This window comes from Salvia splendens, chromosome 7, assembly GCF_004379255.2.
Source record: "Salvia splendens isolate huo1 chromosome 7, SspV2, whole genome shotgun sequence".
Classification (NCBI taxonomy): Eukaryota; Viridiplantae; Streptophyta; class Magnoliopsida; order Lamiales; family Lamiaceae; genus Salvia; species Salvia splendens.
Window position 1 is genome coordinate 1,353,343 of NC_056038.1, and position 21,965 is coordinate 1,375,307.

At 38.2% G+C, this 21,965-nt stretch overlaps 3 protein-coding genes across 3 annotated transcripts; 2 read left to right on the forward strand and 1 right to left on the reverse strand.

The window, feature by feature from the left end:
* Nucleotides 1–4,822: 4,822 nt before the first annotated feature.
* Nucleotides 4,823–7,453, forward strand: LOC121742443 (FK506-binding protein 2-like). The gene is made up of 6 exons (XM_042135578.1): nt 4,823–4,982; nt 5,184–5,233; nt 6,037–6,099; nt 6,524–6,614; nt 6,780–6,884; nt 7,053–7,453. The coding sequence occupies exons 1-6, from the start codon at nt 4,916–4,918 to the stop codon at nt 7,163–7,165; spliced, it is 489 nt and encodes a 162-aa protein (XP_041991512.1). The 5' UTR covers nt 4,823–4,915; the 3' UTR covers nt 7,166–7,453.
* Nucleotides 7,454–10,477: 3,024 nt separating this feature from the next.
* On the forward strand, nt 10,478–14,075 carry LOC121742314 (peptidyl-prolyl cis-trans isomerase FKBP62-like). The gene is made up of 11 exons (XM_042135422.1): nt 10,478–10,817; nt 11,127–11,213; nt 11,743–12,003; nt 12,098–12,253; nt 12,346–12,540; nt 12,632–12,727; nt 12,811–12,986; nt 13,066–13,188; nt 13,283–13,557; nt 13,641–13,764; nt 13,852–14,075. The coding sequence occupies exons 1-11, from the start codon at nt 10,634–10,636 to the stop codon at nt 13,903–13,905; spliced, it is 1,731 nt and encodes a 576-aa protein (XP_041991356.1). The 5' UTR covers nt 10,478–10,633; the 3' UTR covers nt 13,906–14,075.
* Nucleotides 14,076–15,443: 1,368 nt separating this feature from the next.
* On the reverse strand, nt 15,444–20,020 carry LOC121742149 (probable xyloglucan glycosyltransferase 6). The gene is made up of 5 exons (XM_042135200.1): nt 19,148–20,020; nt 17,989–18,297; nt 17,238–17,528; nt 17,041–17,154; nt 15,444–16,443 (listed from the first exon to the last, which is right to left on the reverse strand). Exons 1-5 carry the CDS (start codon nt 19,859–19,861, stop codon nt 15,805–15,807), a joined length of 2,067 nt encoding a protein of 688 aa, XP_041991134.1. The 5' UTR covers nt 19,862–20,020; the 3' UTR covers nt 15,444–15,804.
* Nucleotides 20,021–21,965: the final 1,945 nt, after the last annotated feature.

Consider the following 21,965-nt stretch of genomic DNA (forward strand, 5'->3'; position numbering starts at 1 on the left):
GCGTCCCGGCCCGAAGACCGTGTAACGCTGGGCCGGGACGCGGGACTTGCGGCCCGTCACCGTGCAACCCCGTCCCGGGCCGGGACGCGGGACGCTCCCCAGGCCGGTCACGCGTCACCGGGACGGTCCTGAGCCGTGCCGCACTTCCGTGTAATGCATGGGACGGGCCGGGACTCGCAATTTGCGGCCCGGCCCCAAGCGTTACGCATGCTCTAACATTTCATATTAGTGATCTGATACCGCATTTTTTTAACTTCTCCCTGATAACATTTTTTAATATTAAAATCTGAGATAGTGGTATATAAAATACTCACTCCATCCCAATAAGTGTGAAATACTTTGATTTAAGCACATGTTATGGTAGCTTATAAATATGTGCATTGTAAATGTAATTGACTTGTATCTATCAATCTATGGCCTGAGTTGACAAAACAAATAACGAATCCAACTTTTCCTTTTCAATTAGTTCATCTTAGAGTAGTTAAAGTGGATCTGATTGTCTAACTTTAGGTATACGAATTTTTGTAATTGGATCATAAGAAGATGATATTAATCTAATTCACTTACAATAATATGGAGATTAAATTATTATATAGGGTCATATAATTATTGAGATAAGCAATAGCAGCAGCCAGCAGACTTATGCCACATATCACATTCTTAATAACAAATCTCTTCATCCAACGATATTGAGAAGGATTTGAATTCCATGTTGTGCAAGCCGTTAGTGTATAGTAAATTAAATCGAGTTCAAATAAAATTTGCAATATTAGATAATAACCAATAAATATATATTTTTTCAGTATTGAATTCAAACTTGAAGTAAAAAGTACTAGCGTCCAAAGAAAATTTACTAGATAACCATTTCCACCTATAAATGCACTTATTCCGCTTCATAATAATTATCTTGCAGAAATTGGCCAAATTTGGAAGTGACTTTCATTTTCTTTAAAAGTACTGTAGTTAGTATTCAAATATAAAATTTCTTACTAGGTAGTAGTAACCATTTCTATATATAAATGCATTTATTCTTCTTCATAATAATTATCTTGCAGAAATTGGCCAGAATTGGGATTGACTTACATTTACTTTGAAAAATACATATGCTTATCATCAAATGGAAAAAAGAAAGAAGAAAATGATGAAACAAATCAGCAAGAATATTTTTAACAGGCAGTGGGGTGCGTCGGTGGGGCCTTTTATGAAATAACTTGCTTTTGTCGGGGTTAAAAAGTGAAACTTACAATTAGCCGTTGGATTAAATGCACTGAATCACTTTGGTGTATGTCTCCAATTGAGAAACAAATTATTTATGTTTTCATTAAATGGTGAGAGTTGAATTATTTGGTAGAATTGTAAGGCCATTTGCAATAGGGAAGCAAAAACGCAGGGCCGTCCCGACAAAATCAGAGGCCCTGTGCAAATATCTAAAATGAGGCCTACCAATGTAGAAAAAAAGACAATGCATTTTAAAGCATATGATAATTAAAGAAAAAAAGACAATGCATTTTAAAGAAATATACTATAGAAAAAAAGACAAATTGATGCGTTTGCGCTGCTCCCAATCGCAATGGCCGACGATGGCAGGCGCTGCAGAAGCGATCAACGATGGCTCTGGTGAGCTGGTCCCTGTTGCGGCGTTTGTCGATGAGGAACACCGAACACGAACAGGCGGCTCCCAGGTCTACGATCGGGAAAAGAAACCGATCAGAATTGGAGTCACGGTGCTAGAAAAAGGCTTGGGCGTTGCTATACAAGAGAAATAGCTTTGTTGGGCTGAAAAAATAGGAATACATGTATATGAGCTGAAATATTTCAGAGGCCCCTGAAAATTGGGGGCCCTGTGCGGTCGCACAGGCCGCACGGGCCAAGGGACAGGCATGCAAAAACGGCATTGCAATAGGGAATCAAACGCGCCGCAACACCCGCGGCCGCCATTTTAGCCGCAACTAGGCTAGAAATCGAGTTGTGTGGCGGTCGTTCGATGCTAATGCATGTTGTGTATGGCAATAATTGACGAAGAGGATCAAATGCGTCATGTTTTCATTGATTATTGGTGTTTTAAATCTATGCTATTTTATTTTAATTACAATTTTATTAGATTTCAAATTCTAAATTTCAAAATGATATGCTATTGGTAAATTAAAACGTGGTTGAAAATAAGATTGATTGCAAATGATATGGATGCTAGACAAAAATGAGATTTGGATTGAAAATAAGACTTATGGATGCTTAGGTGAATCAAATTATTAACCTTAGATTTCGATTAAAAAATTTAATAAATGAACTCAAACTTAGAAAAGGGTAAAATGCTAAGACATGAAAGTTTTTCCCTTTATTCCATTCATGCTAAAAAGGATTTTTCTTTAACTATTTTTTCTCTTTTACAATGATTCCATCCTTTTTCAGACCCTTTATTTTCATGAAGTCCTAACTTTTGCAGCACTTTTCATATGCTATTTTCCACTTTTCACTCATTTTATAAACCATTTAAGTTTGGGCAAAAATTAATGCATCAAATAACTAACAACTTTTAATATATTAAAATGGAACGACAGTGAACTCTTTGTATTATTTATGCAAACTTCAATTTTTTTTGGTTGTATTCATGTAAAACAACATGGTGGTATTTTGTATAAATAGAGTAATTACCTGCTATTTGTTTTAATATGTTAGGTGGCATCCTGGAGTTTTAAAATTTATTGAGTCCTAACAATTACATCCTCAACAACTAAAAGAAAAGAAAACAAAACATTTATATCTTCGTCATTACGCCAAATGCATATTCAGTTGCTTCTCCAACAATAAAGTTTATGTAATTGTTTTCTTCTTCTTTTTTTTTGGACTAATCACTAATGTCACATAACAACAAAGTAGTAGCTTTATTATTTTCATGACAATCACGGTAAGTATTCAATATGTATTTATAATGTACAAGTCTTATACATTAAGATAGTAATTATCACAGTGACTATAGTGAATAAAATGAGACTATTATATAAAATTAGTTATACTATACAGAATCAGAAAATAGGAGTATTCCATATTTGCATGTGAGTTTTGTCAGCTATATGTTGGGCCAGCTGATTATTAACGTTCAGTCACCAAGTTGGGCTGTGGCCCTAGCACTGGGCCTCACTCTATTTATGAAATACTACTCTATAAATAGCGGGTGTTTAAAATTTTGCCACTTGGTATAAAATTGTAGGTCACACAATTTTGATGATTTTCAATTTTTTTTATCAAATTAATTACTCCATATTTGGGCGATTATGGAAAAGGGTTACCATTCAAGAATGATAATAGTCTTATAGCACCGGCCAAACAGATTTTTAGCTCATAGTGTAGTTGGATATGCATGTTATGTTTGCATTGTTTCTCAAATTGTGTTACGGCTTGCTTGGGACAATGACAGACTACCTCGGTCCTTGAAAAATAAAATTTTTTAAAACGTCATGGCTTTTAATACACAATTAGTAAAGTAAGATTGGATAATTGGTAAGTAAAAGAAAATGAGAGAAAAATTGGTAAAGTAAGAGAGAGGAAAAGAAAAAAAATAGTGAAAGTAGTGCTAGTGGATTGTGGGATCCACTTCCTAAAATATAAAGTTTAGAAAGTTTTATATTTTTAAGAGATAGGCCAAATTGGAAATAGTTTCTATTTTTAAGCGGCGGAGGTAGTACGAAATATTAAAGTTGAGAGTGACAACCAAGTTGAGGTCTTTATGATCAACTCGAATATAGAAGATGTAGGTTGCTTCAGTCTCGTTCAAAATATTTAGGGCATGTGTGACATAAATTAGTATTTGGTAGTGAAACATGCATATCGCGAGCGCGAGGCTAATTTGGTTGCATATTGTTTAACAAGTTGGTCATTAGGTCAAGTTACATGTTTGTATTTGCATGATGAGCCATCAATAGGGGTACAGAACTTGTTATTGAATGATTGCTTGGGAATTACGTATGTTTTAGCTAGATAAGGTATATTATTTCTTTAGGGCTCTGCCCTCTCTTGTAGTAAATAAACGGTCATGTTCTAATCTTATCTTTTGTTTGGTTGTCTTTTTCTCTAAAACTCAACTCGTGATAATTTATCTTAATTCTTAACCCCTTTCTTCACAGTGCCAAAAATACATTATATCATAATGAACCATCAAACCTCGATCCCTATGAGTGTATGGCCAATATTGTAGTGTTTCACTATTATTTTGAATTCAAGGAATCGAACCCATTAAAAAAAATTAAGTCTGAATATAAAATAAATACGATGTTTATAACGTGTGAAATTTGTAGTACGTATCCACGATTGAATTAAAGAGACTGCCATAATATATACATGCAAATTCACTTGTAGCTATTAAAAATGACATTGTTTTATAACTGCATATAATTTTGTGATATTTAGGTGTATTTTCTTTCTTAACACAAATTTTAATGACAATATTCTTTTTAAAAAGATTTTTTAAGGACATATATTCTTTGTTAAAATAAATACTCCTACGATTCATTTTTTTTGGATTGTTTTTGTATTGGATCATTTTTTAATATGTATATGTATACTCAAAATTTTTGAGTTACATTTATTTTATGGTTTGTTAAACAAATGTGGTTGCTTTTCCTTTTTAGGTCGATTTTCTAAAGAATCACTATTATTTTACACATATTTTGAGTTAAAATTTATTTTGGGACTGTGTGAAAATCTGACACACGTGGCTTAACGATGCTACAACATGTCATATTCCGATGTGGCGGATCTCTATTGGGTGGCGTGGACATTGATGCGTTGTATCCCCACGTTTGTCTTACCATGGACGTCAATACATAAGATAACACCAAATTCTGGAATTATTAGAGTGAAGAGGCAGAGTTAACAGTAGAAAAATATCAGAGATTCAGAGAGAGAAATCAGATTATCGATGATGAGGCTCAGCTCCGCGCTAAGCGCTGCTTCAATTCTACTGTTTTTGGCATTCTTCACATTAGGTAGAGGAATTCACTCTGAATTTTTAGCTAATACAAATGGTTTCGTGGTATTTTGTTTTCTTCTTTTAGTTCAGTGCGATGTGCCAATATCAGTACTCAGATCTGTAATTTTAATCTTTATTTTGAACAGCGAATTGATTTATTTAAATTTAATGAGAAAAGTGCTATAACGAGATATGAATTTTGTTACTGTGTCGGTAGGCTCGGCGAAGAAATCTGCGGATGTGACGGAGCTGCAGATCGGTGTGAAGGTAAGATTGCTGAGAATTACTAATCGTTTTTATTGTTTGTTGTATATTTGGCAAAATGAGTAAATTTATTGCTGTTGAAGACTGCGAATGATATTTCAGCTTGATAATATTGTTGGTATGTTTTATCAGTTTATAGTCGTTGTGTCCAACTGATGAGTGATGAGCAATCAAGTTGTAAAAATCATGAAAATATGAGAAATTAGTAGCTTGTGCAATAATTCTCTAGTAGCAATGTATAATAGGAGTATAGACTGTGTACTTTAGCATTCAACAACTAAATCATGTAGTGATCTACTATCACTCATTGCTTAAAACTGGTGGTTGTTATAATTGAGGCTACAAGGAGCCATAATGAACTATATTTTTTTCTTTCTAGTGTAGTGCTAGTGGCACAATTTCTGAACTTTTTTCTGAATTTTCAACTTTCCAGTGCTATCACTTATGAACATAAATTTGGATGAGGGGTAGGCGAAGAATTCTGGAACATGATCTGGGAGTTTGGTGTTTTGGTTAATGGGAGTGGATTAGCTATCTCACCCCTAATATATATCTGCCCATGTAGTGGTGGTGTGTTTTGGCATGAAAAAGCAATGAAAACAATTCTGAGGGCTTTGGATATAGACATAGTAGAATATTGTAGATTATCTGCTTTATAATCTATGTCTTTGATACAGTTATGACTATGTATTCTTAGCTTTCTTCCGTATAAGTTTGTTGAGATTTTCTTCATCTTCAGTCAATCACACTTTGTTGCTCTGAAGTTCTTCTGACCTTTGTTACAATTATCTTGCTTATTGCTGCAGTACAAGCCCAAGGTTTGTGAAGTTCAGGCTCACAAAGGCGACAGTGTTAAAGTACACTACAGGGTTAGTCAATGACCTCTTTTCTCCTTACTTCCCCTAATGTTATCTTCAGCATAGTAGGAACTAGGTAAATAAAAGAGGATGATTTATATTACCAGCTTACAAGTTAAATGAGTAACAAAAAAAATACTACTATTTACAATGAGGATTTTGTAAACTTCAAGGGTTTGTCATGGAAATTCGCCATGCTTATTTACTAGCTGGTCATCTATTACATCATAAGCTTTTTGGATCCTCTTCACATTGCAGCCTCCCTTTACTTGTTTGATTACTGGGTGGGATCTTGATAAATCCTTTTTGTTATGCATCTAATCCGCTCCCTTAATATAACTGTACATTAATTTGGTCGCTTCGAAGATTCGCCAACTAGATTATACTAGTAGTATCTTATATGCTCTGGTGATGTAGATTGTAATGGCATTTGCAGGGAAAGCTGACCGATGGAACAGTTTTCGATTCCAGTTTTGAACGAGGGGATCCAATTGAATTCGAACTTGGCAGTGGCCAAGTAATCAAAGGTTTGTTTCCTATATAGAAAAAGGATGAAACGAACTAATTTGAATAAAAAACACAACTTTGGACTTTAAAGATTTATGATTCCTGCCAATTCTTTTGGCTCGAATTTCATAAATAGATTTTAAGTCATCCTAATTTATCTATCTAACCGAAACCGTTGATTGCAGGATGGGATCAAGGGCTACTGGGGATGTGCTTGGGTGAGAAAAGAAAGTTGAAAATTCCTTCCAAACTCGGTTATGGCGAGCAAGGATCCCCACCTACCATCCCAGGTAACAAAATTAAGTTTCACCCGTTTTATTACTCCTTATGAAGACTATAAAATAAATTAACTTGATCATAAGTTAATAGCTTGTTGCGTCATGTTATGTATCAAATGCTGCTTCTTTACTTTAACCATAAATCATAATTATACTTCCGTCCAATTCTGATACATCCAGGTGGTGCCACACTCATTTTTGATACTGAGCTGATGGGGGTGAACGGAAAAACGTTGAGCGGTGGAGACTCGAACACGAAGGTCGATTCTGATGCCGACGCTGACGAACTGTAGAGCCCGAGATTGTAGGTTTTGATGTTCGAGTTTCTTCTATTATAAAACACTGCACGTTTGTACTTTTCCTCTTTGTAGGAAATTGCTTTAGAATATGCTATTTATTGGAGTTAATCTTCAAGATTGGTAGTTAGTTTTTGTTTTCTAGTTATATATAGAGAAGAAAGCTCTTCCGGTAAAATCTTGATGGAATATGTTGTTATCGGGTTTATGTTTTAACACTTCGGTGTTTGGGTTCACTTTCATTGTTCGTCTTCCATTCATTATCGGATATCGGGTTCACTTTCATTGTTCGTCTTTCATTTATTATGGGGCATCAGACAACAACTTTCTTTACTCTGTCATAAATTCTGTTTTCTGAATCCATATTATTGAAGTGGATTCTCGTCTTTATAATGGGATATAATGATTTTGATATTACATAATATTCTAAAGAATTCGAGAAGCAGCTAGCAATAACAAATGATTGTTCAATCAGCGGATTCGTAGTTATTTTTGGGATACTTTGGTGATTAAAAGAAATCATGTTTTTGGATAATGACTAAATAGAGAGAAAGAAATACTAGCTTTTTCTTTCCTAAGTTGGTGATTATTTAAAAAAATTTGGAAGTTTTGATAGATTAGTTGTTGAAAGTTTATTTGTCGTTTGCTTTCCCTACTAAATAAAATAGATATATTATTGTCCTTCTAACTCCGTATATATGACTTTTCCTCTTAAATTCATAATTTATGGTCTTTTTGTTTCTTTTAGCTTTAAAATTTGGCCATAAAATTACTCCATGTATTTTAGTTTACTTCTCAATTTTCCTGCTCGATCTAATTTGGTAAAAGTGTATTTAATACAGAATAATATCCGTAAATTTTATACTATAAAGATAGATCATCTACGAATTTTATAATTTCTCTCAATACAAAATATTCAACTGAAACATCAATTTGAAATACATATATGCCAAATTAGCAACATATAAAAAAAATATAGTAGTATTAGTTTTTACTACTGAGATTTAGAATTGCAAGACTTACCAAAATCTGACAAAAATTTATAGTCTTCCTACAATTTACTCTGAATTAAACTTCAAAAACAATTATCTATCCTAAAAAGATTTTTATTCATAATTTTGAAACGGCTTCTCCACACGTGCATCTTCTTAGGCCATCCGCAATGGGCGGACGATGGCACGCCCGATGGCGCGCATCGTCCGCGCCATCGATCGTCCGCGCCCATTGCGGATACGGACGATAGGTCGCGGACGATCGTCGCGGCCGATACTAAGGGCGCGGAGGATGGCGCGCCCGATGCCTATCGTCCGCGCCATCGTCCTCCCCATTGTGGCGTACACGGACGATGGCCGCGGACGATAGGCATCGTCCGCGCCATCGTCCTCCCCATTGTGGCGTACACGGACGATAGGTCGCGGACGATGGCACGCGGTTTGGTTTTCTATTTAAAGAGCGTTTGTCATTCATTTGTGCATACCTCTACATATTCTCTCTCACAAATCCAACCAATATGAATCCCGGCGACGACACCAATAGTTCTAGTTCCTCTGATGAGTCCAGTAATAGCATAGATATAGCATTAAATGCAGTCGTTGAAACGGCGATGACGCATTGCTATGCGTTGATGCAGCGCCAGGCGGCAGCGGCAGCGGCCTCTGAGCAAGTCCATAGACCTATTCGACATAGGTCGTATATCCGACGCGACCACGCGGAAGCTCACACACGTCTGGTTGAAGACTACTTTGCCGATCAACCGCGATGGGGCCCGGCTGTTTTTCGGCGCCGATTTAGAATGTCGCGGTACCTGTTTCTCAGCATTGTTCGGACATTGTCTTCACGTGATGAATTCTTCACGTTTCGGGAGGACGGCATCGGCAAACCCGGCCTTACACCATTGCAAAAGTGCACGGTTGCACTCCGTCAGTTGGCCTATGGCACCACGGCGGACCTTTTCGACGAGTACCTCCACTGCGGGGATTCTACAGGCCGCGATTGTCTGAAGCGCTTTTGCCGGGGGATAGTAGAGGCTTATGGCGACACATATTTGCGCAAGCCGACTGCCACTGATTGCCAGGGTCTGATGCAGATGCACGAGACGGCGCACGGGTTTCCTGGGATGCTCGGGAGCATCGACTGTATGCACTGGCAGTGGAAGAATTGTCCGACGGCGTGGAGAGGCCAGTTCACAAGTGGATACAAGGGCAGCCACCCGACGATGGTCCTCGAAGCCGTCGCTGACCATCGGCTATGGATCTGGCATGCTTACTTCGGCGTAGCCGGGTCGAACAACGACATTAACGTCCTCAACTCGTCCACCCTCTTCACCGATCAATGTAATGGCAACGGCCCGGCCATCGAGTTCACTGCCAACAGACGCCAATACCATATGGGGTACTACTTGGCCGATGGCATCTATCCACGGTGGCCTGTTTTTGTGAAGACGGTTAGCTGCCCAATTGGTGAGAAGAGGGTTTTATTTGCGCAAAAGCAGGAGTCGGCGAGGAAGGATGTCGAGCGGACATTCGGCGTGCTCCAATCACGGTGGGCAATTGTGAAAGGGCCGGCTCGTTTCTGGTTCAAGGATGTCATCGCCGATGTCATATATGCGTGCATAATCATGCACAACATGATAGTCGAGAATGAAGGCGGAAGCATCACCGATTGGAATGAAGATGATCGTGCATCTAGTTTGGCCGGCGCGTCGACCGAGCCACCCGATAGAGGGTTACCGTTAGGCTTCAACGAGGTTCTATCTAGACAGGCCTCAATGCGCAACCAACAGGATCATGCGCAGCTCATGAACGACATGATCGAAGAAGTGTGGGCTCGCAACCGCCGTTGTTGAGTTCGCGTTTTTTTAATTCGCATTGTAATGTATTAATTTTTATTCAATGAAATGAAGTTTTTGAAATTCGTATTTTAATGTATTAATTTTGTTAAATTCGTATGAGTTTTGTAATAAATATTAAAAAAATGATGATGTGGCGCGCCATAGGGCGCGCCTTAGGGCGCGTCTTAGGGCGCCCCACTGCAGGTGAGGAGGTAGGAGGATAAAACTGCTGACGTGGCGCGCCATAGGGCGCGCCTTAGGGCGCGCCTTAGGGCGCCCCATTGCTAATGCCCTTAAATTTCCACTAAAAGAGAAAATATTCGGTTTTTAACGAACATTTTTACATTTTACCCAAAAAATAATGAACCTCGAATATTGACGTTGTGTGTAAAACAAAGTTTACCATAAAAGAGGAGAAAAAAGGAGTGTAAATATAAAAATAGTATCTCTGGAACAATCCTGACCTTTCTTCACACTCAATCGCACGCCTAAACCCTCGTAGATCTTTCTAGAACTCCCACCCCTTATTAAGCTCCCCCTCTCCCACTCCCCCTCCCCAATTCGACGCGCATTTCTACTCTCTCATCGGCGATTGTGATCAATTTCATCAGCTCTCAACTCTCAAGCTCGGATTAATGGAGGACGATTTCGATATGCCGGCGGCGGAAGGAATGGAGGAGGACATGGATCTGCCGGATGCCGCCGGCACCTACATGAAGGTCGGAGAGGAGAAGGAGATCGATCCGCAGGGTTTGAAGAAGAAGCTCATCAAGGAAGGCGAAGGCTGGGAGACTCCGGATAACGGCGACGAAGTTCACGGTAATTTCAGCTGATTTTTTTTTTTTTTTTCAGCTGATTTGAGTGTGGAGGAATTGATTGTTTGGTTGGGAAATTTCGGTTGTAGATGGATTGTTTGTGTGTTTTGTGGTTTGAATGTGGATGAATTGACTGTTGACTGAAAAATTTCGGTTCGTGATAGTTGTTGGTGGATTTGAGCTGACATGAGTGTGGATGAATTGATTGTTTGATTGAAAATTTTCAGTTCGTGGTGCTGTTGGTGGATTGTGTGTTTGGTTATGGTTTTTTGAGTTTTGATGAATTGATTGATTTTTTGGTGGAAATTTTCAGTGCATTATACTGGAACGTTGCTGGACGGGACCAAGTTTGATTCTAGCCGCGATAGGGGAGATCCTTTTACCTTCACTCTCGGCCAAGGTTAGCAGACGCTGTTTATGCTACTACTATCATTTTCCATTTTTTTGTTTTTCGTTTTGGATTTTGGTCTTGTTTGTTGTGAATGGAGTCGTTGCGGATGCAGTTGTTACTGATGGTTTATAGTACTAAGTGTTCGTCATTAGTTAGAGTGAGACGATACTTTCAATAACGTTTCTATATGGAGTGATGGAGTGAGTTTTTAAGACAAAAATAAATCCTCGAGAATTTGTGTGCAAACATCTAGAATGTAGCTGTTCGGATTTGGAGATAGTGGTGACGTTTATCTTGTTGGAGAGGATGATTAGTGTGGGAAATTCACAAACTCTGAGTGTGGGAATTTAATAATGATTTTTAAGTTAAGAACTAGGTCGTATGATTTGAAATAGAAACCGTCATCCAGTCAGTTCTAATTGGAAGTCTCTGGTATCTTCTTTGTGAATTTTGTTGAATATTGCACGAGTCTATTCAGTTTTTACTGTTTTTGGTGGTGTTAGATGAAATGTGGAAGCTCATGAGATTTTGGTGACAGGTCAAGTAATTAAGGGATGGGACCTAGGTATCAAGACAATGAAGAAGGGTGAGAATGCCATCTTCACCATACCTGCTGAGTTGGCATATGGTGAATCTGGCTCTCCACCAACCATCCCGCCAAATGCCACTCTGCAATTTGACGTTGAGCTACTATCCTGGGTCAGTGTCAAGGACATCTGCAAGGATGGTGGCATATTCAAGAAAGTTCTCAAAGAGGGAGAAAAATGGGAGAACCCCAAAGATCCTGATGATGTGCTTGGTATGCAGGACATGTTCTTAATGAACCCAGTTTAATGTATTTTTACTTTTGGATTAATCAGTTGCTAACTGTATTATGTTTTAATGTGAATCAGTCAATTATGTGGCGAAGTTGGAAGATGGAACTGTTGTATCCAAAGCAGATGGCGCGGAGTTCACTGTTGAGGAAGGCCTTTTCTGTCCTGCTCTTGCCAAGGCTGTGAAGACGATGAAGAAAGGCGAAAAAGTTCTTCTTACTGTCAAGCCACAATGTAAAGATGGAAATTTTCAATTGTACTTGGACTTTTTGGTTGGGGAGTTGTGATCTTATAAACTTTAATTCTCATATTTTATTCTGCTGCAGATGGATTTGGCGAGAAAGGAAAGTCGACCTCTGGCAATGAGGGAGCCGTTCCGCCCAATGCCACCTTGAATATTGAACTGGAATTGGTTTCCTGGAAAACAGTATCCAATGTTACAGATGACAAGAAAGTAGTGAAAAAGATACTGAAAGAAGGGGAGGGATACGAGCGCCCGAACGAAGGAGCTATAGTTAGACGTAATATGAACGCTATCTTATACTCTGTTAATCATATATTGAAGGTATCTTGATCAGGCTATCTAACAGTTTTTTATCTTGTAATCTCCAGTGAAATTGGTTGGAAAGCTGCAGGATGGAGCTGTTTTTGTTAAGAAAGGTCACGGTGACAATGAAGATGACCTTTTCGAATTCAAAACAGATGAAGGTATGCATATTTGATTCTGCTACGTAAAAGTAAGTAGCATGTTAGAATTTGGACAGTTTTAACTTGTGTTGTTTTCAAAACAGACCAAGTTATCGAGGGATTGGACAGGGCTGTGACAACAATGAAGAAGGGAGAGGTAGCATTGTTGACTATTGCCCCGGAATATGGGTTCGGTGCAACTGAGTCGAAGCAAGAACTGGCCACAGTCCCTCCAAACTCGACTTTAAGCTATGAGATTGAGCTTGTATCCTTTGACAAGGTAAATGCTATAAGAACACATCATTAATGCATCTTTACATTTGGGAACTCAAAATCTAACATGTAAATACCTACTCTAGGAGAAGGAGTCTTGGGACATGAGTACACCAGAAAAAATCGAAGCTGCTGGTAAAAAGAAAGAAGAAGGCAACACATTGTTCAAGGCCGGGAAATACGCCAGAGCCTCCAAGAGATATGAGAAGGTCTACATTTTTCACCAATGACATCCTCGTTTCAACTTGATTGGTGAAATGTATATTTGCTGTGTTGCTCACCTTAAAGATTTTGAAATTGCAGGCTGCCAAGTTTATCGAATACGACACTTCTTTCACTGAGGAGGAGAAGAAACAGTCCAAAGCTCTCAAAGTATCGTGCAAGCTGAACAATGCTGCTTGCAAGCTGAAACTGAAGGATTACAAGGAAGCCGAGAAGCTCTGCACCAAGGTGCTGGAGCTCGAGAGCACGAACGTGAAAGCACTGTACAGACGTGCCCAAGCTTACATGAACATGGCCGACCTGGATTTGGCCGAGATTGATATCAAGAAGGCTCTTGAAATTGACCCAGCCAACAGGTGCGATCTCTCTCTTACAATCCAGCATTCCATGCATTATCACAACAGAAAGTGTCCTAAATTTGTTCCATCTGTCTGAAAAGGGATGTGAAGCTCGAGTACAAAGTTCTCAAGGAGAAGGTGAAGGAATTCAACAAGAAAGACGCCAAGTTCTACGGCAACATGTTTGCGAAGCTGACTAAGCCGCAGCCTTTGGACGCCACCAATGTAAGGCTTCTTTGCCATTTCTTCTGCTCCACATATTCTTAAATTTTTCTTTGTTGTGACTGTGATGGGTGGTTGCTGACATTGCAGAATGGGGCTGCGAAGGAGGCGACCGAGCCCATGAGCATCGACAGCAAGGCTTAAAGACCTGTAGCTTGATCTCTCTATTATGCTTTTCACTGATTTGTACTCTTCTTTGTTTCGTATGAATCGAGGGCTTGTGTTTTTCCAGTTACGATCACTTGTACTCTTCTTGTCCTTTGGTGGTTAGTTGTATGCTGATTTATACACATAATCTATGAGGCTTTGGATAATTAAGTGCACGAAACAGCGCTGGTTGTGTGTGTAATAATAGTTGCTTCTTTGAGCCACAATTTAAGGATATAATTGCCTTTTATTATAGTATCTTTATTATACTCCTTTTTTGTTACATTAGTTTCGACTTTTGAGAGTCCTTTTCTTCTTTTGCCAAAATTCAACACATCTATTTATCTCTTTTACTATCATTTCTTCGTTTGGCAAAATCTAGCACAGCTATTTTATCCATTTTATCATTTTTCTTTCTTTTATTTTGTTTCCTCTTCACAAGTGTTAAAACATTATTGTAGTTTTTAAATTATCGTATCTAAAAAAATGATCAAGTTAACCTTTGACGGAAAAGTAATAACTCAAGTAACGTGAATGGGTAAATATTTTTATATTATATCACAAGAGAGTTGTGATCAATGTCGAACCAATTTTAAAGACCGAACTAGAGACCAAATCTGGGCCATTAGATCTAGTTTTTTTGATGAGATGTGTTGCTGTGTAAATTTTTCGGTCTTCATTACAAGCCCATTTTACTTCATTGTATAGGTTTATTACTTCATTCCGTACGTAATACCTTGAAACTACAACATGTTTTTACTTTCTTCCAGTAGGTTTTGAAATGATTCAACATATGTTTCATTTGAATTCATTGACCTGAGTTTTTACTTTATTTACACTAAAAAATGCTATTTATTTAAGTGCGTTTATTACTTCATTCAGAAACGTTATTACTTCATTAGATAAAGTTTTTACTTCATTCCAGTAGGACTTCAAATGCTTCTACACATACTTCATTCTAATAATTTATTACATCATTCCATGTGTTTATTACACCATATCAGCGTTGTGGCGGTGGTGATAGATATTGTAGAGAGAAAGAACGGCACGCGACGGCAAAACCGCATTTACGTACTGAAATGAAGTAATAATCCTACTGAAATGAAGTAAAAACCAATTGGAAAGAAGTAAAAACCTACTGGAATGAAGTTAAATCTTCGTAACATGTTAGTATGACTTATTTACCTTCGGATGAATTAAAATAGGCTCGTGATGAAGGCGAAAAAAATTGATAAATTTGTGTCTCTCATCCATAAAAAACTAGATCTAAAAATCCTAATTTGGTATAATTCGGTAGTTCGGTCTTTAAGAGTGGATTTGTGAATAATGAGACTCTATCACAAGATTGATAAAATTATGATCATGTATGATATATCTCGGCAAATGTGACACCAAATGATGTCATTTTTTGTTTTATGTACAGTACCTAAATTAGCAAAATCCTAGTAAGATAGTTAAGAAGAGTATTTATTCTATTGTTGTTGAGTGTCATGAGAAAACATGGATTTTCATATACCGAATTGCATCAATCCAACTAAGAGTGTCCAACTTCATTTTCTGAATTGGAATCATAAAAATAATGGTACATCATCTGTCAATTACTACATTAAAGAATGGGAAAATATCTAACTTGGGAAAATAGTCGTGTAGGCTGTAACTCACCCATAAATTACACCAAACTAACAGTATATAAATCACTCGAGCTATTCTGCCACTATCTACATCTTCATCATATCCCATTTTCAACCATAGCAGAAACAATCAATATCCACACAGGTTTCTCCATAGCAAGACCAAAAATCTTAAAATGAATCATGATAGTAATGAACCTGTATGCGGCTCTGACGAATATCCGGACAGATCAACGTACAACACTTACACAGGATTATGGTGAGATTAGCTCACTTGCTCTCCAATCAGGTCGAGACCAACGCCGAGAAAAGTGATCCCTTGAAACAGGAGGAAATAGAAGTGGATTCCTTGGGCAGACATCAGGCTTCTCACTGAGGCAGTGAGTAAGATGAGTGCGAGGGCGAGTTCCTTCCGGTATAGACGATTTCTCTTTTTCTTCCCGCTTTTCTTTGTCATCTCCAGCTTGTTCAGCTCAGCGAGACCTGATTCAGATGAGGATCTTTGCATGGAGGAGGATCTATGCAGAGTGGCGGGCTCATTTTCGACGATGGAGAGCAGATCTGCTTCTGATGATCTGCCCAATTTCTTGGTGACTATCCACTCATAAGAGCTTCCTAACTGAAAGAGGCCTGATATCATGGCATTAAATTTGGTGACAGACATGGTGTTCTCGAACAGAAGGTATGGCACGATGAATGGAAATGATTGTGGTGATGGGAGGATGTTTAGTATCGACACCAGTCCGGGAATGTAACAGACAACCCAGGCTGGGAGCTGAGCTTCAGGCAGGAACATGGTGAGAGGGAGAATAATGCAGAACAGTGTAAACGAGTAGAACGGTAGGATAAGCTTCCGGAGGAGGAAGAAGAGAAATATCAAGTTCACTTTCTTGAGGAAACTCACCTGAAATGTTTGACAGCATGATTCAAATTAACTGGTTTCTTAAAATATAAATCACAAAAGCAAACATTCATGACAAGTTCAGGGAAAGCGTTCATTCATTTACATAGAACATGCTAATTTAGCTCAAAATATAGAGGAAAGAAAATCCAGAATTCAAATGATAACAAATTTCATTAGCAACTAGTCTTCCAGTGAGAGTTGTGCACAACATAAATTTATGGTTCTTGTTCTTCTCCAAGTATGATTGGCGGTTTTAGTCCTTGAAGCATTTATCTAAACAAATGAATAAATTATCTACAAGATTATATTACGGGAAGAATACTCGGTTAGCTTTTGAGGAATGAGTTCGTAGACAAAAAAGTTTAGGATAAAAGTTTAATTATGCTATTAACAGTTGTAAAATAATCTCGTGCATCTTAAAATATCTAAACAACTGTTTCTTTTATCTCAAGTTCTTAACGTAAAAATGGATAGAGAGTTATAGAATATGAGAGAACATCCAAAATAATTCACCTCATCCTTTGCCCCCCCCCCTAATTTAGCATTGGGATGTTTCAGTACATCATATGGAAGACAAGGCTGGATAGAATTACAAACCTTGGAATGCACTACATCCCAGAAACACAAACGGAATAATTGCATGGGTCCTGAATGCCAGCGATGTTGTTGTTTCTTGTATGCTTCATACGACTCAGGAAGTTCGCAGAGGCACTGCAGAGAAATGAGCATGCACAATTAGATGTGCTTATAGTGCAATAACAAGTAATGGTAATTATGGTGAAAGCGACATAAACCTGAACATCATTTAGATAAATGAATTTCCAACCACACAAGTGGGCCCGAACAGCAATATCCATGTCTTCAACAGTTGTTCTGTCTAACCAGCCACCACAGTCTTCTAGGGCTTTGATTCTCCAAACACCAGCAGTGCCGTTAAAGCCAAAAAAGTTGATAAACCACCCATTGACCTGCTGTTCTACTTCAAAATGGAAGGCCAAATTTATGTGCTGTAATCTTGTAAGCAAATTCTCATCCTTGTTGACAAAACCCCACCTTGTTTGCACCAACGCAAGGTCGTCTTTGCCCTTCATAATACATGAGTAATGAGTACTCACTTAACATTATCTTTCTTGAACTATTTAAATCATATGTGTGCTGCCTGATTACCTTGCATACAGAAATGTACTTCAGAGGGCAAAACACATTGCAAACAAGGGTAAAAGTAGGTACCTAGAATATCTCAATTTAAAAGATTTTTGAATGCATGTAATTGGATTTAATGTTCTTCTTTACCTGGTATGTTTATGTTTAGGGGGTAGCACCTTCCATCTCTATTCTAGTCCACAGCAAGCATTTCTCATAAACCCACTCTTTAATTATCCCATACTTAATGATCAACTTGCAAGCATAACATAGCTCTTAATAAGATAATATGCAGCTACATGATGATGCTATATGAAAACAAGCATAACATCATAAATATTTCTAACATTTTCCTAGCTACATTCATTTCTGAGGTCATTAAACATGAGGCAACAGGATTACCTTAAAGTATGGAATAGTTTTCTTCAAAAAATCTGGACCCGGCTGAAAATCCGCATCAAATATTGCTACAAACTCATAATTTTTCACATAATCACAACTCATTGCAGATCTAAGGTTCCCTGCTTTGTAGCCTGTACGAATGAGACGATGTCTGTAAATTATGTTCACGCCTCTCAGTTGCCATTTCTGTACTTCCGCCTTAATAAGGTTTTGAACATCTGTATCATCAGAATCATCTAATACCTGTACAAGCATTCTTGCCTTAGGCCAATCCTGGACACATACTGCTCCAATAGATTGTTGGTATACCTGAGAAGGATCAGAAAACAAAAGTCTGAGAAGTGTTCAATTGTCAAATGTGTTTAAAAATGTAATGCATGTTCCAAAATGTAACCATCCAGAAAAATCAATCCAAATTCCGAATTTGTTTTCCCTCTTCGACTCTATGTTATTAGTTCGATTTAGGAGCTGAATGAAAGACTTATTTGGTTGTGGAACATCAATGGAATGGCAATATCTTTCTAAGTAGCGTGCTCAGATAGCTCAGGTCAAACTAATTATTGTACAGCAGTGGCTTCTGATAAGGTATTATTACCCACATGGTGTGCTTCTTATATTAGGTGCCTTGGAAACTATCTGAGAACCGAGCCATGAATAAAAACTACACTTAGTCATAGAAAATGCTGCCAACAAAATGAAGGTTGTGTTCTTTCATTACATACTAAGATAGTACAAAAATATCCTAAACTACTATCCCTAGCTAAAATTAAACAAATAGGAGTATTTACTTAGGTTATGCTTACATGACAGGTCCAACTTCTGCATTTGCCCATGCATCATAATTTCAAGATGTAACCAAAATACAGATAAAATGCAGCTCAAAGCCCCTAACCAAAAGAGCATCATGAACATATAATAGTACTTACTAAATTGATCTAGTAATCATCATCACCAGTTCTTAATACCCAATACAAAAACCCAACTAACTCTCTAAAATCTGTAATCTCTCTAATCAAACTTAACAAATAGGCATTTTCAACTAACATATGCATTGCTTAGGAATAAGATATAAACATATATAATTTCGAGTAAGACTCCTCAATTAATGATCCAAATCTACTAAATTCTCAGTAGGGATATGAAACCTACATCTCCTTACCTCCCTCTCATTGCACATTGGTATCTGAACCAATACCATCGGATACCTCTCCAAATCCGCGCCTTCCTTCTCATCATCTCCGCTATAATCCGTCTCTGCTACAGGTCTCAATCCTCTAATCTTAATGTATAAACAACCGAGCACCAAAACGAATCTATCCACGGACTGAATCAAAAACAGGACGATGCACACATTCGTCAAGTTCTGCAGCAGCGGCGCCAAATAATCCGCCCTAATCTTCAACCACTTCGCGTAGACATACTCCACCGAGTCCTCGATTTCAGATTCCAAGCTAGGAGGACTGAAATGCCATCCTTTGAAGTACGCGACGAGCTCGCACGCGAGGAGGAAGACGCTCAGCGCCAGGAACACCTTGATGATCCTGTAAAGCTTCGATTCCGCCCGATTCCCCGCCGGCGCGGTGGCGATCCGCCGATTCGCGGTGCGCACGAGTGTCACGCAGCCTCCGGTGAGGAACGCGAACGAGTGCGCGATTTTGTGCAGCTTGAGGAGGTAAATCCAGGAGAGCTGCCGCGCGCTGCGCGAGCGGTCCTTCTCGGCCGCCGCGGCGGGAGATGCCGGGGCCAGGACGTCCACGGATAGGAATCTGAGGCTCTCGGCGGCGGAGGAAGGCGCCGCGGAGTCGTCGGCGGTCTCCTTCGAGCGTTGCTTGTTCCACCATTCCTGGAACTCGTGGTTCGGTGGACGAGACATATAGATAGATAGATACAAGAGTGCGTGTGCGTATAGGTCGGCGGTGAGGATCTGTGCGTGGATTGTATCAATGGCGGATCATCGCACGCACTGTGTGGTGTTTGTGTGTGTGGGGAGATCCAGAGAGAGGAGAGAGAGAGTTAAATTTGACGAAGTTGAAAAATTATCTTTTTCCCCTTTTCCTATTTTATTTTTATTTTATTTCGTTATAATGATCTAAATTGATTTTTAAAGTGTAAAAAATAATAGAAGCCAAATAAAAATGAACTATACGTATTTTGGAAAAATGTAGTACTCCTACTATATATTAGGAAAAGGGGAATTTATTGTAAAGATTAATGGCGAAGGTATTAATAAGATTTTGTCTTCCTAATATATGAGTGGGCGAATCTAAATGTTTGTTGAATAATATTGTATAAAATCTTAAATAAAGACCGTCTCAACAATTGTATCTATTAGAGCATCCACAGTGGTCGGCGGACAAGTAATAGCTCAGTCATAGCCCAACCATACCACATCAGCAGCACTAAATTCCTCAGGCCACATCAGTTGGACAAGCAACTAGACAAGCAATAGCACAGCCACAGCCTTGCCACATCATCAACACTAAAAATAAATAATTAACAATTACACAAAATAAAGAATTAAATTCACGCCACATATACGGGAAAATTCGATAATTTCATTTAAAATTAAAAAGGTACATAATTTAACAAGTGGTGCGAATGAAAATGTCGTGCAAATCGCGTATATATAGTGTTTCGAAAATTTAAAAAAAAAATCGCTCTCCGGTTCCTCGCCGATTGGGAAGCTGCAATAGCGGCGAGCCGATCGGCGAGAGAATCGGCGAGCGCCCGGGAATCGGCGTACCCTCGCCGATTTGGCGCTCACCGGCTGCAATAGTTCGGCGAGCCGTTCGGTGAGCGCCAAAAATCGGCGAGCCGCTCGTTCGCCGACTACTGGAGATGCTCTTAAAAAAAACCATTAAAGTACATAAGTACCATATACTAGTAGATAATATTAGATTATAGTATTACCTATTGAGAGATTGTTAAGCCATTTAACGAGGAATGTGTAATAAAGTGCTTTTTTACTAGTAAATACGATTAATTACAGATTTGACGTATCTATGTTTCATAATAAACTTTGGGGGTGTTCGGTTTGCAAGATTGTATCCGAGATTAAATTTGTAGTGTGTTTGGTTCATGAGATTCAACCTCATAACTCAATCCTAGATGGATAATCATGGGATAATTAGTTATAGCTAACCTTGACTAAAATAACATCACAACTCAATCCTAGATTATATCTTGGTATTATTTTAGTTTGGAAACCGAACACCAATTTATATAATAAGTGAAGTTTCTATCTATAGAAAATATTTATTGCATTTATATGGCCCAAAATCAATGGGCTGCACCGATCTGGGGCATAACAAATAACCTTACAAATGGGCCAAAACATCAGATTTTGAAGGCCCAACATGCGAGTTTTTTATGCTTATAAGATATTTTCCTTCAGCAAAAAGATTGGGATAAAATTAACCAACAATAAACTTTAAAAGGGCAAAAAATATCGAAATAGAAAAGAAAGATGAAACATCATTTCAAATAGGATTTGGGTATGACATTTTTGTACATTTTAGGTTTTGCTTCTTCATAATTAGTTAGTTTCTGTGAAATGTTTCTTCTTCGGTATATTTTTGGTGAATCACATTTAGGATACGATCACATCCATTAAATTTCATGCATATTTTCATGTTAATAAGAGAATAAAATGTAGACGAAACATGGAGTATTATCTGGTTTCAATTTTGTGGTAGAGATTTAGCTAGTCAATAGTTCTTTTATTCAGCTCAATGACAGATCCATGAAACTAAACTCATCGAGCCAAATGTTAGGAAACAATTGCGCAAGTAATTACGAATATAAACAAATAAAGAAATGAATTGTTTATCTAGTTCGATATGATGTGTGTCAGATGTGATGTCAAGTCAGAAATTTCAATATGTATTTTTCAGATGCTAGAACAACTAATAGGCAATATAGCTAGTCGTCATTCTAGTAACAATAGAAGTCGGATTGAGCCTAAAAGAACATGTACA

Bases quoted from the DNA above. Each gene is read 5' to 3' on its own strand.
- LOC121742314 (XM_042135422.1), top strand. From the start codon at position 10,634: ATGGAGGACGATTTCGATATGCCGGCGGCGGAAGGAATGGAGGAGGAC. The intron at 10,818-11,126 runs GTAATTTCAGCT...GGAAATTTTCAG, and splicing joins TAACGGCGACGAAGTTCACG to TGCATTATACTGGAACGTTG. The intron at 12,254-12,345 runs GTAAAGATGGAA...ATTCTGCTGCAG, and splicing joins TCTTACTGTCAAGCCACAAT to ATGGATTTGGCGAGAAAGGA.
- LOC121742443 (XM_042135578.1), top strand. From the start codon at position 4,916: ATGATGAGGCTCAGCTCCGCGCTAAGCGCTGCTTCAATTCTACTGTTT. The intron at 6,100-6,523 runs GTTAGTCAATGA...TGGCATTTGCAG, and splicing joins GTGTTAAAGTACACTACAGG to GGAAAGCTGACCGATGGAAC. The intron at 6,615-6,779 runs GTTTGTTTCCTA...CGTTGATTGCAG, and splicing joins CAGTGGCCAAGTAATCAAAG to GATGGGATCAAGGGCTACTG.
- LOC121742149 (XM_042135200.1), bottom strand. From the start codon at position 19,861: ATGTCTCGTCCACCGAACCACGAGTTCCAGGAATGGTGGAACAAGCAA. The intron at 18,298-19,147 runs GTAAGGAGATGT...GATCCTTCTCAG, and splicing joins CAATGTGCAATGAGAGGGAG to GTATACCAACAATCTATTGG. The intron at 17,529-17,988 runs GTAATCCTGTTG...TGTATTATGAAG, and splicing joins AAACTATTCCATACTTTAAG to GGCAAAGACGACCTTGCGTT.